The following is an 18,193-nucleotide window of genomic DNA, read 5'->3' as shown; positions in this document are numbered from 1 at the left end:
TTTTATATCAAAAACCCTTAATTTGTTCACCACTTAATTTTAAATTACCCCACATTTGATTTGTACTATTCATAAAATTATTAGATGACTCATTATCCTAAAAACCAACTAAAAATGCAAAAAGTAGACTAAATGCAAAAAAATGAAAAGAAATTCAAACCGAGCTCGGGTTGCCTCCCGAGAAACGCTTTTTTTGGTTGGAGTCATGAGCCGGATTGCGTGCCGCCTCACGTTGAATTGGTCAAAGTGTCAATTACCAACTGTATCTTCTGCTCTTTTCATCTCCTTTTGTACACTTGAACTCGTCGAATATATGCCTTTTTAGAGTTCTTTTTTTAGCCTTCACTTCATTTACTTCAAGTTTTTGTTTAGTCCCTTTATTTTCATGAAATTTATTCTCTAATTTTTCCTCATTCTTCAGCTCTACAGGAACCATCTTTTCATTCATAGCTAAACTCTTTTCCTTGGAAGTAACCTCGTCCTCGTCACTCGATAAGTCTTCATTTTCCTCACTCACCCAAGAAATTGGATTTTTATAAGCAATTACTTCAAACAAATGTGGAACGGATACTCTTGGTTTGGTGGGTTTAACTTGTTGAATCATCTTAAGTTCTTCTTCCATTAGCTTCTCTAACTCTTCAAGTTCATCCTCTTCATCAATGTTGAAGACTTCAACTTGAGCATTATTCCATTGAAAGCCATCTTCCACTCCAAAAGTAGCTTCGCCATCTCCAACTCTCAAGGTTAGCTTGGACTCTCGAATATCAACCAAGGCTCGAGCAGTATTTAATAGAGGGCGACCAAGAATAATTGGAACATTATTATCTTCTTTCATGTCCATAACGACAAAATCAATTGGAAAAACGAATTTGCCAATTTTTACCAAGATGTCTTCCACAATGCCTCTAGGATGTGTCACTGAACGGTTTGCCATGTGGATTGTCATTCTTCTAGCCTTCAAATCCGGAAGATTAAGTTTTTGAGAGAACGAGAAAGGCATTAGATTTATGCTAGCTCCAGAATCAGTTAAGACATAAGTCTTTGTATTATTTCCAAACTCACATGGAAGAGTGAGGCGTCCAAGATCTCCCATCTTCTTTGGTAACTCTCCCAATACCACCTTAGAACTTTGCTCGATAATAAATACCTTGGAATTTTTCTTTAATTGCTGACGAGTATCTATTAAATCTTGTAAGAACTTCTCATATTCAGGAACTCTAGATAACGACTCAATGAAAGGAGTATTTATTGGAATACCGTTCACTTGCTTCATAAATTCCAAATGCTCCTGTTCCAGTGGATGAATATTATCTCGGGATGGAAACGATAAAGGAGGATGATAAGCCGGAACATTTGTTGAATTTCTTTGTTCAGACCCAGCCCACGTCGTGAGCGTTGAAGGCTCACGTCGTGATTTCGGTGTTTCACCAGAATTTCTCTCGTCGATTTTCGACTTTTTCGGCTTTGGTTCGGACGGCTGTGGCTCCACTTCTAGTGCTTCTAAGAACTCAGAAATAGCATCTTCTTCGGTTTCAATCACCATTACATGTGATTGAGTCTTCTTGTCGGGAAATTTTGGAGATAATTTATCATTCACCAAAGTCGATAGTTGACCAAGTTGGGCTTCAAGATTCTGGATCGATGCTTGATGATTTCTTAATAATGCTTGTTGGTCAATCATCATAGCATGTTGATCTTTCATCATGGCTTGTTGATCCTTCATCATCAATCTTTGATCTTTTATAGCTGCATCTGTCTCATCATGTCTTTTTTCTGAAGCCTCCATAAAACGAGTAAGCATGGTCTCTAAGTCAACTTTCTTTTGAGCTTGTGGTTGCTGTTTTTGGTAGAAGCATCGGCTAGTCTGCCTATATTTCTCTTCTTTTTGCTTCTTGTATTCTTCATATGGCAACCACTCCTTCTTTGGTTTTCTCCAGTATTCATTATATTTATCCCCACTGGAATAGCAAACTTGAGCATGTTTGTTTCCATTATTGTCCAAGTGGCATTCCTTGGTCAAGTGTGGACCATTGCATCTTTCACATCCAACTCTAATAGCATGAATTGATTGGTCGATTTTTGTCATTCTTCTGTCCATAGTATTAAGCATGGCTAGTACAGCAGCCATGTCTTCAGAATTTCCTCCCATAATGCCTTTAACTCCATCATTCCTTGGATTGTGGTACTCATGAGAATGCTTTGTGAACTCTTCAATTAACTCTTTGATTTCACCCGGATTTTTCTTTGTGAGTGGTCCTTGAGAATCAAGGAGTTGCCTCGTCATGACATTTACCCCGTCATAGAATATAGACACTTCTTGTTGTATGTTAAGGTTATTTTCAGGGAAGTTTCTGAGTAACCCTTTATATCGTTCCCATGCCTCATAAAGCGACTCCCCTGGTTGCTGCTCAAAGTTGGTTATTGCCTTCTTGAGTTTAGCTATCTTGGATGGTGGGTAGAATTGTTCTAGAAATTTCTCGCGCATCTGTGCCCAAGTAGTGATTGCACCAGGTGGTAGTGCCTTCAGCCAGTCTTTTGCAGCTCCTTTAAAAGTGACCAGCAGCATCCTTAGGAGGGGACGGTTATAGGAGTCCCTTCTAGGGCTTCTAAATCTTTATTGGTTGATAAGGAAAGTGAATTTGAATTACAATATAATATTATTATCTTGAATTCAAATTAGGGTTTCCTACAACTATAAATAGGGACCTCTATAAGACTCAAGAACCCTGCACAACACAAGGCCATTTTTGAAATCTCCCTCTCCTCTTCTATTTCGATGCTAGGGTTTTCCTACGGTTTGGGTGTGATTCATTAGAGGCTTCAACATTATTGGTGCTAGCATTCCAAGAAGGGTTCTTGAAACTACATTGTTATTTACGATAATAGTAAAAAGGTATATTTATTAAACCTTTGTGATTTTCGATTTTAGCTAGGTTATTCAGTAGTTTCAAAGTATGTTGCTATTATGAGAAAAGCCATAGAATTTCTAGGTTGCTGATGCATGCAATTAGCTACACCTAGTTTTAAATTTATAACCTAACTAACTTAACTAACTAAAATGCACCTAGGCAGTGTACCTAGTCGAATAATATGATAGTTTAGGTAAGTCGGGTGTCGATCACAGGGAACGGTTTTAATTAATTAATTTACCTACTATTGAATTAACCTAAGTTCTAGCAAAGTAATGGTTTTTATCTAATTTTTCAAGTTTAGATGTACTTAACTTCTTAACACAATTCAATCAAATAACAAAAACACTTCTGTTAGTTTGAATCCACTTTCCCTCAATGGCTTAACTATTAAGTATGACAATTCTTGTTGGTTACCAATTAATGTATTATTAGTAATTCAATTCCAAATTAACTAATGTTCAATTAAGTCATGTAGATCTATGCATAGTCACATATAATTTAACAAAGAATCAATTATTAAATAGAGTTGGAGCTATGTAAGATTGAGTTGACAAACACAATTATGTTCATAATATGAGTTCTCTAGCACGGTCAAATTCAATACTTCAATTACTTATCTAAGATTGGTTCTATCTTAGCTCTAATAATCTAATGTTCACTAAATTACTAGGTAATCGAATTCATGCAGATTAATGGTCACTAACTACATAGAATAAGACTTTAGAGCAATCTAATATCAAATTAAACATGCTAGGTGTAATCAATTAAACACAAGACATTAACCAACAAGAAAAGTCTATATCAATAGAATCAAACCATGAGGTCCAACTTCATCTAGCTAATAGAAGCAGCTAGATTTAGCTACTCATACTAACAAATAAACTAAAATAATCATAACCGAATGCATAGTAAAGTAGCAAAACTAGAAAGTATTTATGAACTTCTTCTTCTTCCTTGGTATTCAAACCAATTTCCTAGCCTTCTAACTCTCTGATTTTGACTTCTGGAAACTTTTTCTAACCAACTAACCTCCTTGAAGTCGTAGGGATCAAGGATTTATATAATTTTCAAAATATCCCTACTCACGTCGTGAGAATAGATGTCTCGTGTCGTGAGTGTAGTAATAATTCGTATTCAACAAGGATTATTGCTTCGCGATGTCTATCTTCTAGAAAGTCCACACTCACGTCGTGAGCCTTTACTTCTCACGACGTGAATACGTGTTTTGCTGGATTTTTCATCTTTTAAGCCTTAATCCTCCAAAGTTCCAATCTTTAACGCTTTCAGTCCCTTTTCTTCAAAATGTCTTCTTTTGCCTGCAAAATATAATTTAACCTTATAAGTATCATTTATCTAAGCAAATAACCAAAATATTAATCAAAATGTAATTAAATATAGCCTAAAAATATGTATAAATATGGCAATATCAGTTGCATGTGCCCATAATTTGTTATGTGAAATTCTCAAGTACATAGAAGTATTCTTGAAAACCCATCAGTGGTATCAGATCCTTAGGCTTGTTCTATAATTTGCACATTTTTCAAACCCTAAAAGAAACCAGGTAAATCAAAAATACCAAGCCCTTTATGGTTTTCGAAAATTGCCTTGCCTCTGTGCCTTTTTCGAAAATAGCTAGGGTTTCCTAATTTCCTTATTTGTTATTTTAATTGTCTTAAAATTTGAACAGATAAAACTAGATAACCTAAACCCTAATTTCCGAAAAGTAAGGAAGGATTAGGATTAAATAGATTAATTAATTAATTATTTAATAGTCTAACTATTGATAATTATTTAATTGCTAAATCATTTAATTAATTTAATTAAATGGTTACTTAAAAGATAAATATTAAATCAAGAGGGTTTAAAAGATTAATTAATTAATTGTTAATCAAAATAATTAAATTTAAACATTGTATTTTCAAAAGATTTTAAAATACACCATATACATATGTATAAGATTATTAATACTATATGTATAACTAAAAGTCAGTCAAATCAATAGTAGGCCTCATTCATGAAGTTGCACTATAAGAGAGGTATAAGGAAACGACCCATAAAATGACTGTTAAATGGATGTCCTTTTCACCCACTGCTTCTTTGTATGGTGGAGGTTCGTTAGCCAAAGGATTTGATAGGACATAATCATATTAAAATTATAATATATAAGTACTAGAACCTTCCAAAATTCCACTCTAGTTACATAGGATAAAATGTGAAATTGTATGCTAATCCATGAAAACGCACATTGGTTCTTTGTGAGTAGTTAGTGGTGCGTGCGTGGTTAAGTAGCACACTAATTGGGAACTACAAAGTTGAACAATGGCACAACTTGAGTTTATAGTTGTTGATGGAGCGTGCGTGGTTAACCGACACGTCAATGTGAGATCATAAATGGGAACGAGGTTGTCACGCGGGTTTGCATGGTTATTACAACTTTTTTGTGATCATCGGCATCCCAGACACAAATCGAAGATCATAATCTAAGAATAAACATGTCATTGAAAAGTTCAATGAATCTCAAATGATCTAGGAATTTCACAATAGATTGAAACTCATAAAGTGTTTTACCTACCTTAAATAAATTTGCAATTAGATTACGACATCACTCTTCTTAATTTCGAATTGTAGTTTTGGATCCTACGCTTGAATATTAATTTGCATATAAATATTTAAATATAATCAACTAACTAAAAATCTTATCTCTTATTTAAGATGTCTGGAAATGGTGATATTCCCTCTGCTTTATACGCATGCTTTCCTACATACTCTTTCACCTCATCTTCTTGTTGATAAACCCTTACTCCTTTCTATCCTTTTGAGGCTCGAAATATTTGATATCAACAAAGCCTTATTTGCATGCAAGTACGATAAAGGAACCCATATATGTGCATTTGTCAACAAAATGAAAACATACATTGACAGATTGGGCAACATGGGTGGTAAATTTCCTGTGGAGTATGTTACAGATTTGATTATGATTTCACTCCTAAATTCTTACAAACATTTTTTAACCAATTTTCACATGAAGAACCTCAAAGTTACCTGAAAGACTTTGAAGATGAGATGGTTCAAACAACCAAATTATATTCATGTATTTACAAAAACATTTCATGCTACTAGATTCACTGTTTCTTGGTACTGGATGTGATGATCACATGTGCTCGATATTGGAGGAACTAAAGAATAGAATCTCGAGCTTGGAAAGATCGAACCACTTATGCCACTGGAGAAAGGACATTTGTTACATTGGTTAGAGATATCAAGTTGAAGCTTTATAGTAGAGTTATGATTCGTTTTTTATTTAAACAAATGTTTTTTGTAACTTCCCAAAAATCCTGACCAAAAATTTTCATTTTAAATATAATAATTATGAAACCATTTGTCAGAAAACAACCATAGTATCAATTCTCATATGCGTAAAATCGTGTGTGTGATGCGCTGCTACCGTGCCGGCTCCTTTCCCTTCGAAGAGGAAGTACCTGAAACCAAAACTGAAAACTGTAAGCGCAACGCTTAGTGAGTTCCCCCATGTACCACATACCATAAACAAATAATGCCTATCCCTCGGTATCTTTCAACCGGTAACTGACTGGCATAACTGGAAGTTGGACTCCCCTTCGGTATCTTTCAACCGGTAATTGCCTAACATAATTGGGTGATGGCCTCCCCTTTGGTATCTTTCAACCGGTAACCGGGAGCTGGCCTCCCCTCCGGTATCTTTCAACCGGTAATCGGGGACTATTTCACCCCTACCACTATCACATAGTAAACATAACATATTGGCACATATAGCATAACAGATAGTGGCATACCAGACAATTATCACCAAGACAATCATCTAACTAACAACTCCTACTAGTGGGCCGACATTGTGGCCTTAGACCCACTCTTACTGGAAGGTAACTCACCTCAATGCCGTGAAGTAGTTGAACTGTCCTCGGTGATGGGATCAACTCTCCTCAAACTCCTACACATAACGTCTCTTTTAATTACTCTTTCAAACTTATAACCCCTTTAAGGGTCAACTTTGGTCAATGGTCAAGTCAAAGGTCAACTCGGTCAAAGTCAACCTTCTGGTCCAATTCAGCGTTCTGGTTGACTCAACTGGCCGAGTTGGTCCGTCAACTCGTCGAGTTCCATGATTCAGAGAATCTCGAACTCGCGATCTAACTCGTCGAGTTACCCTCTAACTCGCTGAGTTTCTCCTTATGATAGAATCAGGACTTTCCATTTGAACTCTTCGAGTCCTTCCATGTACTCGTCGAGTTCCCCTTCAGACAAGTCGGGGCATTTCACTCGCAACTTGTCGAGTTCATCCATGAACTCGTCGAGTTCCTCTTCATATATGTTGGGATATTTGTTATCAACTCGCAAAGTCATCCTTGGACTCGTCAAGTTCTTTGATCTTCAAGTCCATAAACACGTCTAATTTGCTGAGTCATCTTCTAGACTCAACAAGTTTGCTCAGTAACAGAAGAGGTTGGGGAACCACGACCCAACTCGCCCAGTCCTAAGAACGACTCGTCGAGTTCCCCAAAGTCTAATTCCATACAGTTGATTTTCGTCGGGCTTAATGCATCCAAAACATAGATCTAGCCTTCTAGGGTCGATATAACACGTAAAGTTACAAAGTTTACGTTCATGCATGGTTTATCTAGCTCAAAAGGCCCTAAAATGAGGTTCACAAGTTGCATGGGCCTCCCATGACCATAAAGTGGGCACCTTTATGCCATGGAGTCCCTCAAGGGTTCCAGATCTGAAGTCAATACCCCAAAACATGCTTGTATCCATGAATGGTTCCAAAATATGCTCCTAAAAGCCCTAAACTACTACATGAAGAGATCAAGTAAATGAATAGTCAAGGTATAGAATTATACCTCAAATGAACTGGAAATGGAGCACAAACTTTGGATCTACGTGTTTCCTCTTGAACCCCCCAAGCTTCCTCTTCCTTCTTAAGCTTCAAAACCACCAAGAACACACAACAATGGCTCAAGAACACTCACAATGGGTTAGGGTTTCGTGACTAAGGTCTAGAGGTGATGGACGCTGTAGTTGAGGCCAGATAAAGTGTTTAAATAGGGTGCAACCCCTAAAAATTAGGGTTTCACTCTGGCATACCTACTCCTCGAGTCGAGGCTTCTCGACTCGTCGAGTAGACTTCAAGTCTCGCGTCCAAACTTCTCCCATTCCTACTCGACGAGTTTGGGGCCTCCAACTCGTCAAGTCCCTTTGTAAAAATGAATAATTCTTTATTAAAATACATACTAGGAACCAGGCGTTACACTGTTATACGTCAGAAATGACAAGAAACGTAATTTCATTTTATGGTTTATTTAGACAAGGTTATCGCTATGGTTTTGATAATGAAAATGGTTCAGTTTTAGTTTATAAAAATGGGCATTTATTTTCAAAGATTTTCCTTGTAATGGTGTGTATGAAACTATTTTGTGTGTGAATGAACTTGGAAATTGTGTTTATAATATTGATTCTTTTAATAGTTTAGACAAAGCATGCTTATAGCATTGTCGTCTTGAGCACATAAACAAGAAACACATTGCCCAACTTTAAAATGATGTAGTGTTGGAATCGCTTGACCTAAATCGGACGATTAATGTGAGTTTTGTCTATTATGCAAGATGAATAAGACACCTTTCACTGGTACTTCTGAAAGAGGTGAAGGATTGTTAGACCCAATACATACAAATGTATCTGGGCTTTTCAGATCCGCCAAAAGAGATACCAATCGCTACTATGTGACGTTTACTAATGATTATTGTAGATATGGGTATATCTATCTAACCAAGCATAAATCGGAAACCATTGAAAATTTCAAAGACTTTAAGCACGAAGTACCGAATCAGTTGGGCAAGAAGATAAAGATGCTCTGATCTGATAGAGGTGGAGAATATCTTAGTATCGAGGTTAATGACTATCTTAAGAAATGTGGAATCGTTTCACAATTGTCACCTCCTAGAACACCACAATTTAATGGTGTGGCTGAGAGGCAAAATCGAACCTTGCTAGACATGGTTTGTTCCATGATGAGTCGAGATTCGCTTCTTATATAACTCTAGGGGTATGCCTTAGAGAGACCCTCTCATATCCTCAATCTTCCTCCTACCAATAAGGTTACCAAAACACCTCATGAGATGTGGACAGGGAAACCTCCCTCGCTCACAGATATCAAGGTCTAGGGTTGTGAGGTTCTTGTTAGGCGCGAGACCCAAGATAAACTAGAATCGAGAGTCGAGAAGTGTATTTTCATTGGTTACCCTCAAAAGACATTTGGATACTTGTTCTACAGACCAAGTGAGAACATGGTCTTTGTAGCTCGAAAAGGAGCCTTTCGTAAGAGAGGGCTCATATCAAAAGGAGATAGTAATAGTAGAATTGATCTTAAAGAGCTTCAAGAGTCACCCTATGAAAGAACCTTTGATGACACTAGCTCTCAACCTGAGGCTGAACCTATTGATCCCATTGACAATTCATTACCTCTTCGTCGATCAAGTAGAGTTAGCATGCCACCTTGATTTTATGGTTTCCATATAACGACAGATGGGGACACGTTTATCAGTGATAGTAAACTAGTAAACTTTTGATGATCCAACTAATTACAAGGAAGCAATGGCAGACTATGAGGTTGCAAAATGAAAAGAATCAATGGATAGCGAGATCCAATCCATGTGTGATAACCACGTATGGACTTTGGTTGATCAGACACCTGGTCGGAAGACGGTAGGGAACAAATGGATTTTCAAGAAGAAGATCGACATGGATGGTAATATACAGACCTTCAAGGCACGGTTGGTTGCGAAAGGTTTTATTTAAACTCAAGGGATTGACTATGATGAGACTTTTTCCCTAGTTGCCAAGATTAAGTCAATTAGGGTAATGCTTTCCATAACTGCCTATCATGATTATGAAGTGTGGCAGATGGATATTAAAACTTCTTTCCTTAAAGGAAAACTAACTGAGGATGTTTACATGGATTAGCCAGAGGGTTTTGAACATGCAAGATTCCCTAATAATGTGTACAAGCTTGAGAAGTCCATCTATGGACTGAAACAAGCATCTCGCAGTTGGAATCTTTGCTTCCATGAAAAGGTCAAGGAGTTTGGATTTTCTAAAAGTGAGGATGATTCTTGTATATATGTCAAACCTAGTAGGAGCATAGTGAACTTTCTAGTTTTGTATGTTGATGACATACTCCTTAAAGGAAACGACGTTCCAACTTTGCAAGAGGTGAAGTCTTGGCTTGGAAAGTGTTTCGCTGTGAACGATCTAGGAGGTGCCACGTATATACTTGGAATAAGGATTTATAGAGACATGCATATACATTTTCTTGGGCTTAGCTAGAGTACATACTAGGGCTAAATATTGAAACGGTTCAATATGGATAATTCCAACAAAGGGGATCTTCGCATACATCATACTATAATATTGAGCAAGACTCAATATCCCAGTACTGATAACGAAATAGATGCAATGAGTCAAGTCCCATACGCTTCGGCTATAGGATCAATCATGTATGTTATGACATGTAGTTAACGAGATGTAGCCTTTGCTTTAACCATGGTTAGTAGATATCAGGTAAATCATGGCATGGATCATTAGACAATAATGAAGAATATACTTAAGTATTTGAGAAGGAAAAAGGATATGATCCTAGTCTTTGGTGGAAAAGATGAACTTAAAGTAAGTGGTTATAGTGATGCCAGCTTCCAAATAGACAGAGATAACAGTTATTCACAATCCGGTTAGGTATTTCTATTAAATGGTGGAGCAGTTACTTGGAAGAGTTATAAGGAACAGACGGTGGCGGATTCTACTTGTGAATCATAGTACATCACAAAAAGGGAGGCAATGAAGGAAGCGACTTGGTTGAATAACTTCATTAGAGATTTTGGGGTTGTTCCACAAATCCAAGACCAATAGACATTTTGCGACAATGAATGTGTGGTTGCTTTGACCAAAGAACCAAAGGATCATGGTAGATCAAGATACATCGATAAAAAAATACCATTACATCTGACATTGAGTAGAAGAAGGAAAAATCATGGTGAGTTGAGTATCATCAGAGGATAATCATGTTGATCCTCTCACAAAGGGATTAAGCAAGATCATGTATTTTGAGCATGCTAGGAGCATTAGTCTGAGAGATGATGTTAGATTCTAGATTTTAGTAGTTAGTTGATAATTCTGAAACAATGTAACAATAATAAATAGTAACTGAATGGTCATTAATTAATGGATATTTCTTTATGTTCAAGGTGTATGATACCATTTTTCAGTTAATTTATTCTTGTGTTTCACTTTGCATGTGTCAAAATGTCACAGTCAGTCATAATTTAGGGAAGTTGGTATTGATTTAAGACTGTCATGAATTGTTTGTAGATTGTCCATAGGGATTAGACATTTCATAGGGATTGCTACAATATTCATGAGTACTTAGAAATGGGGATTTTGAGTATTGGTTAAACTCGTGCTTATAAATTACTTCATGGATTCAATCATGAGTAATTCTAATACGATAATATTGTCTATTCTTAAAATGGATATATGTACGTCATAGTTTACGAATCTGTTGTACATTAGTTTGCATCAACACATTTGTAACTGGATGTCATAAAGTGTATTTCCATGTATGACATGACAATTAAAATGTATGACTATATAGTCAAAGTTTATGTTGGATTAGGTGTCCAATCCAATAACTGAATTAATATATACTTGAATTATTAGCAAAGTCCTTTTAAGTTGCCCTCAGACCTAGTAATTGAATAGGATGACTTTTAGAGAGAGGGACTGATTTATTGATTTATTATATGATTAATAAATAGCAATAAATGAATTTATTAATATGTTATGAAAATAATATATTAATTAGAAATAGTATTATTTAATTAATAATTAATTGGAAATTAATTGGAATTAATTTTGGGATTAATTTAAAGCATAAATGCTAAAGTGTAATTATTCAATAGTTGAACAAGTTAGGGTTTCAGAACCTTCCTTGGAAGGATGGACGAAGATTAGGGATATTCCAGGGTTTTTGGAATATTCCCTACAGATAAATAGGAAGGTGGATAATTACCAATTTGAATTAATATTATTTTATTCAAATTAGGGTTATCTAGGGTTTCCTAAATTACTCCATCCCCCCTCATCTCTCTTTCAGCCTTCTTGTTGTTAGGGTTGGGTGTGAACCATTAGAGACACGAGATTTCTGGTGCTAGCTTCTAAGTGACTACAAGAAGGATTTTGATTGATTATCTGCTAGTATAATCAAAGCTATGTTTTTCTAAACCCTTTTATTATTTTTTAAAAATACTAGGGTTCTTGTTGGGTTCTTGATGTTCAATTGGTTATTGCATTCAATAGTAAAAACATAGATCCTTTAGGTTACATGCAAACTTAGGGTTTAAGTTTTTCCACCAAAATATGATTTTTGTAACCTATAAATCCTGTCAGTTTATTCATTCATTTTTCCTATTTAGGGAAAGAGATATCTTTGAGCCCCTTGCTGATTTGATGTTGACATTATAAGTGTTGGGCCCAGTCAGAACTGAATTGATGTGTTCAATTAGTAGTCTGATGACATCATCACAAATCCGGAAATCGAGATACAAAATCTTGGACCATGAGATTGATTCTAATCTATGTCTCGTGTCCATACGATATCATGAGATACAAGGGATAACTGATCACTTATCTTAGGGTTGTCTGATTTAATCAGAGTTTGGCAGTGGCTTGGAATGCACTCTTTACTAGTTATTCAGAGAGCCATACTTTCAATTATAGTTGACAACTTATCCAAGTGGGAGACTGTTGGATTAGTGTGTCTAAGGTCTTAACTAAATTAGTATACTAAGTGAATAATAGTAAAGTCCTTTTTGGGTTGCTTTCATAACTAGGAAATGGCATGAATTGATATTAAGAGAGAGATAAATAATTTATTAATATATTATAGGATTAATATATTAATTAGAAATAGAAATAATTAATTAAGAATTAATCAGAGTTAATTTAATTAATTTTTTTATATTAATTAGAATTAATTAATGGGTCTAAGGGTTAGAGTGCAATTGTTCAAAAGTTTAACAAGGAAGCATTCTAGAACCTCCCTAGGAGGGGACAGTTTTGGAGGCTTTCTCTAGGGCTTCTGGAAGCCTTCTTGGATGATAAGGAAAGTGAATTTGAATTGTAATATAATATTACTATCTTAAATTCAAATTAGGGTTTCCTATAACTATAAATAGGGACCTCCATAAGACTTAAGAACCCTTCACAACACAAGGCAATTTCAAAATTCCTCTCCCTCTCTATCTTATTTTGATCCTATGGCTTTCCTAGGGTTTGGGTGTGATTCATTAGAGGCTTCCACACTATTGGGGCTAGCATTCCAAGAAGGGTTCTTGAAAGTACAATGATTTCTATGATAAAATCAATAAGGTATGTTTCTTAAACCTTTGTGATTTTTTATTTTAGCTAGGTTATTTAGTAGTTTTAAAGTATGTTGTTATTATGAGAAAAGCCATAGAATTTCTACGTTGTGTGTTTCTATAATTTGTTATGTGAAATTTTGCAAGCACATAGAAGTAATCTAGAAAACCCATCAATAACTCCATGAGAAAGAGTAGGTACACGAGACGTGATATGGATCACTGTTGTTACCTAAAGAAATTTAGCTCCTCTTACATCATCATCGTGTTGAATGTTGATGATGTGTTGATTGTTGGTTGTAACATGCAGAAAATCAATGAGCTTAAGATATAATTATCCAGAAAGTTCAAGATGGTGAACCTAAGGGTTGTTAAGCTGAAGAAAATCCTTAGTATAGAGAACTCATACGATAAATATACTAAGGTGTTTACCATATAGTAGTTGAAGGTTTTCATGGCTTCAACTTCCCTTCTAAGAGTTGAAGGAATGGGGTTGGAAAGAGAGAGAGAGAGAGAGAGAGAGAGAGAGAGAGAGAGACTGCGGAATGTTGAAGAGTTGAATAGAAGATAAAGTCTAAGTTAGTCAAGCCTTCAAATAAGATATTATTAGGGTGTGGATACTTGATCAAAATGGCCATAGAAAGAATGCCCTACCGATGAAAGAATGGCTAGAGAGAATGTCCTCTTGGTGAGAGAATGGTCGACGAGAAAACGCTCCCTTTGATCAAGAGAATGCTCCTTTGGCAAAATAGTTCTATGTCCTTAAAGTGATCGGGCACTAGGAGAATACGTTGGATCCTAAGTAAATGAGCTCCAATTGATGCCAAATTCGCTCCTTCTTGAGGAGGATGCGCTGCTTGGAGAATGTCCTTCATGGATATGTTGATCTGGAGAATGTGCTCCATGAATGCGTTGGTCCTTCTAAACGGTCTCCTGATGTGGAGAATATGTTGCTAGGTTCGGAGAATATGATGTGTTAGTCATAGCGGCTCAAGGTTGTGTTGTTATGATGCTGAATGCACTCCTCCCTTTGGAGAATGCGATCCATGCATGGTGAATGCCCCCCACGCATTACGAATATGTTGCCTAGGTGCATGACAGGTGGCCGTGCACATCCCTCGAGGTTGAATATTTTAAAAGTGGCTGCATGGCGTTCTATGACTGGCTGGTTCCATTTATGGCTTAATTGTGGGTGAGTCTGACCCATCAGAATTAGGGTATCCACATGCTTGCATATAAATAAGGACTCTCTTCTCCATCTACATTTGTGATTGTGTGACTGCACAGTCAGTGTGTGTGTGTGTGTATGTGTGTGTGTGTATAGTTTTCAAGTGCAATCATTATGTGGTTGGGAGCATGTCCTTTCGAGCGATTTGTCAGCAAGAGAAATACTTTTGTTTGAGAGCTCAAGTGATGTGCAACATTGTGTTAGTGATTGTAATTGTACTTGGAAGATTAATATACTTCTCTCTCTCTCTCTCTCTCTCTCTCCGTCCGTGAACATAGGCCACATTGACTGAACCAAGTTAAACTATGTGTCCAGTTTTATAGTTTTTCGATTACTGTTTTTCATAATTTTATTCCGTACATTTTACTGAAATTATTTATCGTTTGTCTGAAATTGTTTAATCTGTTCTGTTTAATCCCAACATCCTAGATTTAAAGCCCGTAGTTATTTTGGTATGGCGAATATAATCTTTGTTGTTTTTTTAAATAAAAGAAATTAGGTTCAAGTTACTTCCCATGCACACCCCACACTAGCCCTTTCACATGTAACAAAAAAACATCTTAGCAAAATTAAGCAAAGTGTTGCATGTGAATTGTTGGTTTTACGTTTTTATAGATCAAAAAGATGTCGGAGAAAATAAAGTTCCTTGAAAACGATATATTTGAGCATGAGAGTGAATATATGTTTCATAAATCTATGTAAATGTCTAAATTTCACTATGCATATTTTGCTCGTATATTCTCTTTTAATCAAATTGTGTATAATCATATTTCTTACAATTCATGAGAAGTCTTATCACTTCACCCTCAATCGCAAAATCAAATTGTGTATAATCATATTTCTTACGATTCATGAGAAGTCTTATCACTTCACCTTCAATTGCAATAGTAAATACCTTAACTTACATAAACATATAGGAATAAAAAATCGATTTTGTGGGACAACTCAAAAGAATTCTATTAGGATACCGACAACTATATTCCTTCAGCTCTGAGAATCGAGCATTAATTTTTTTACCACCTTGTTATAGTTTGTTGTGTCTTTAGGTATTATTGTAATTCCATTGAACCTTCGTGCATGTAGATGTAAAAACTATCATAATTTCCTTGAAAATTTCAATGTACGCTATATATATTTTGTTGTGCTTAATTCCAAGTTGAATTTTGTTGGTAAAAATGAAGAGTTGCGTTAGATTCAAGTGATGAATGGCCCCTTTAGTGTACTACTCAGTTCATGTTAAACCACGTCATTCAACACAGAAGATGTGACTTTAGTTTTGGCCACTTCAGTCAACATCATGTTAGTCTTTTTCATTGAAATAGATCTTGCTTAAAGCATATACAATAAATATACAATAAGAGCTTTTAAAAACTATTATTTGAGTTAAATAAGCTTTTGAAAGTCCAACAAACTATTGTGAAAGTTCATTAAATGTGATGTTCAATTTTTCAAATAGCAAGTAACTACAAAGAGTGTCTAGTCTAGGAGTATCAAATGTTGGTAAAAGGTGTCCATCAAGTTGTAGGCTTAAGTGTAGTTATGCATGCAATGTGTAGTCTATGAGTAGATTAGTGTGTGTCCGTGTGTTTGCCGTTTTAAAAAATAATGTTTAAATATTATGTGATTTTTCAGTTATTGTGGTGGGTCTCATATTTTTCAACCGATTGAGTGTCTATGGGTACCACATATTCATGATTTTCTTATGGCTATTCATATTGATGGTATTGGCCAATATATGTCACCAATACAATATCGTGTTATCCTCAAATATCGTCCTATGATCTCTTTATTTTCGATTGACAAGATATGTCATGTTTGTGTCAAAGCATGTTTAGACTCTTGTGGGGAGCATGTAGTATATTGAAGAAAGTTCATTGGTTTCAAGTACCGACACGATATGGTTATGGATGTTCTTTTTGATATATTTAGCGCATGAGGGTTTCTGCAAAGAAAGATGCACATATGAACTTTTTGACTGACTCGTCGGAAGGAAGATCAACACTTAGACCAGTCGATATTTCAGTTTTTGAATGGGTATGAGGGAAACACGCATATGTGGATCTAATAAGGGTTTTCCTTTTTGTGGGCTTGTGGAGTGAAGTTTTCACTATAGGTCAGACTGCTTTAAGAGTTGCCCCATCCAAAATGACAAAACATGAGAAAGCATGCATGGAAATTCAACACATGTTTATATATTTCGTGTTTTATACTTTTGGTTTTCTTGCTCCAAATGTTGTAGAATTTTTGAATAGAGTCCAACAAATCATGCATAATAATGTTATTACCTTAGATCTATAGATGCTTTTTTTTAAAGAATTAGTTTCACCATTCAAAAATTGTTAGCGACGCAGTTTGTTATACGTTTACATGCTACGTCTATATAATACTTTTAATAACAGTAAATTGATTTTATGTTAAATAGACAGTTTATAAAAACAAAATAAGTGGATCTTATAAATAAGGAAGTGCAAAAACTATTGTGGAGATATGTTGAATTTCCATTCTAAGTTTTTATGATAAACATTGCACCAAAAAATTCTCGATGTCGTATAAAATCAATGAAATAACATGAGTTGGACTAATAAACATTTTATAAGTTCGAAATTATGAAACTAATAATACTTTTGCATGATGTGCAAATATCACGACAGTGTGAAATTTACCATAGAATTCATTTATTTCATTTGTTTCTATTAATAATTACATTGGTGGAAAACAAGAGCAAATGGCCCAATCACATGTAGAAACATTTCATTAGAAAAAGTAAAAATATATTAAAAGAACAAAATGAAAAAAGTAAAAAGAAAATACATATATCAGACATACATTCACGGGTTGAACATAAGTCCAAAGAAGATAATATATACTTTTGGTTCACGGATAAAAATTTGTACCAGCAACAGACAAACACAAACCCACAGATTCAGAAATTTTAGAGCCTGGTTTTCAAGTTTATATTTTTATATTTTATTTGTTTAAATATCTTTTCCGTTTATTAATACTTAAAAAGTCTGATCTCGAGAAGTTTAGACTCCTTTCGTCTTTGAAAAGCGTGTGTAATACAAAAATATGTGCGAAACTGATGATCTAATAGTTTGATTAGGCAATTTGTCAATTTGATAACTTAAAGAGCAGGTAGACCGGTTTATTGAGTTTTGCAAACTTCTTTTAGAACTGTTGGATAGTAATTATCTCATAAAATTTTGATAATATAATGTATAGTAATTTGCAACATCAGTGTATGTTTAAACCGACATTGCAACCCCTCAACCTTCATAAATTATATTTTCACCTTTATATTTTTCTAAATACTTGGTAAAGTAATATTTCATCCTTTTATTTTTTTTAAATGTCATTTTAACCCAATTCATTTTAAACTTTATAAATGCCACTTTCACTATTTTTTATTTTCTAAAGTTTTGTGTTTATCCTTCCTTGTATGTATGTGTATATAAATTTAAGGTAGTCAATGTTTGGACAAAATTTAAAACTTTTTTTGTTAACTTTTTTTAAAAAATTACTTGCTTTTTTATGTACTCATTGCTATAAATTCAAGTTTATTGCTATAAATTCAAGTTTCATTATACAACGTAAATTTTGTATATGTT

The 18,193-nt window shown here is 35.1% G+C and overlaps 1 protein-coding gene and 1 non-coding gene across 2 annotated transcripts; one reads left to right on the top strand and one right to left on the bottom strand.

Annotated features, from left to right (window-relative positions):
• Window positions 1-253: 253 nt before the first annotated feature.
• Window positions 254-2,566, bottom strand: LOC145112864 (uncharacterized). Its single transcript, XM_079048983.1, has 3 exons — window positions 1,973-2,566; window positions 1,148-1,837; window positions 254-1,039 (listed from the first exon to the last, which is right to left on the bottom strand). Exons 1-3 carry the CDS (start codon window positions 2,564-2,566, stop codon window positions 254-256), a joined length of 2,070 nt encoding a protein of 689 aa, XP_078905109.1.
• On the top strand, window positions 2,331-2,437 carry LOC145118092 (small nucleolar RNA R71). The gene has a single exon (XR_013713075.1). It is a non-coding gene; the product is annotated as a small nucleolar RNA R71 (small nucleolar RNA).
• Window positions 2,567-18,193: the final 15,627 nt, after the last annotated feature.

The sequence above is a fragment of the Lactuca virosa genome, chromosome 5 (genome assembly GCF_052849685.1).
Source record: "Lactuca virosa cultivar CGN04683 chromosome 5, Lactuca_virosa_CGN04683_v6, whole genome shotgun sequence".
Taxonomy (NCBI): domain Eukaryota; kingdom Viridiplantae; phylum Streptophyta; class Magnoliopsida; order Asterales; family Asteraceae; genus Lactuca; species Lactuca virosa.
Note: the sequence above shows the minus strand (reverse complement) of the source record. Positions and strands in the feature narration are given on the sequence as shown.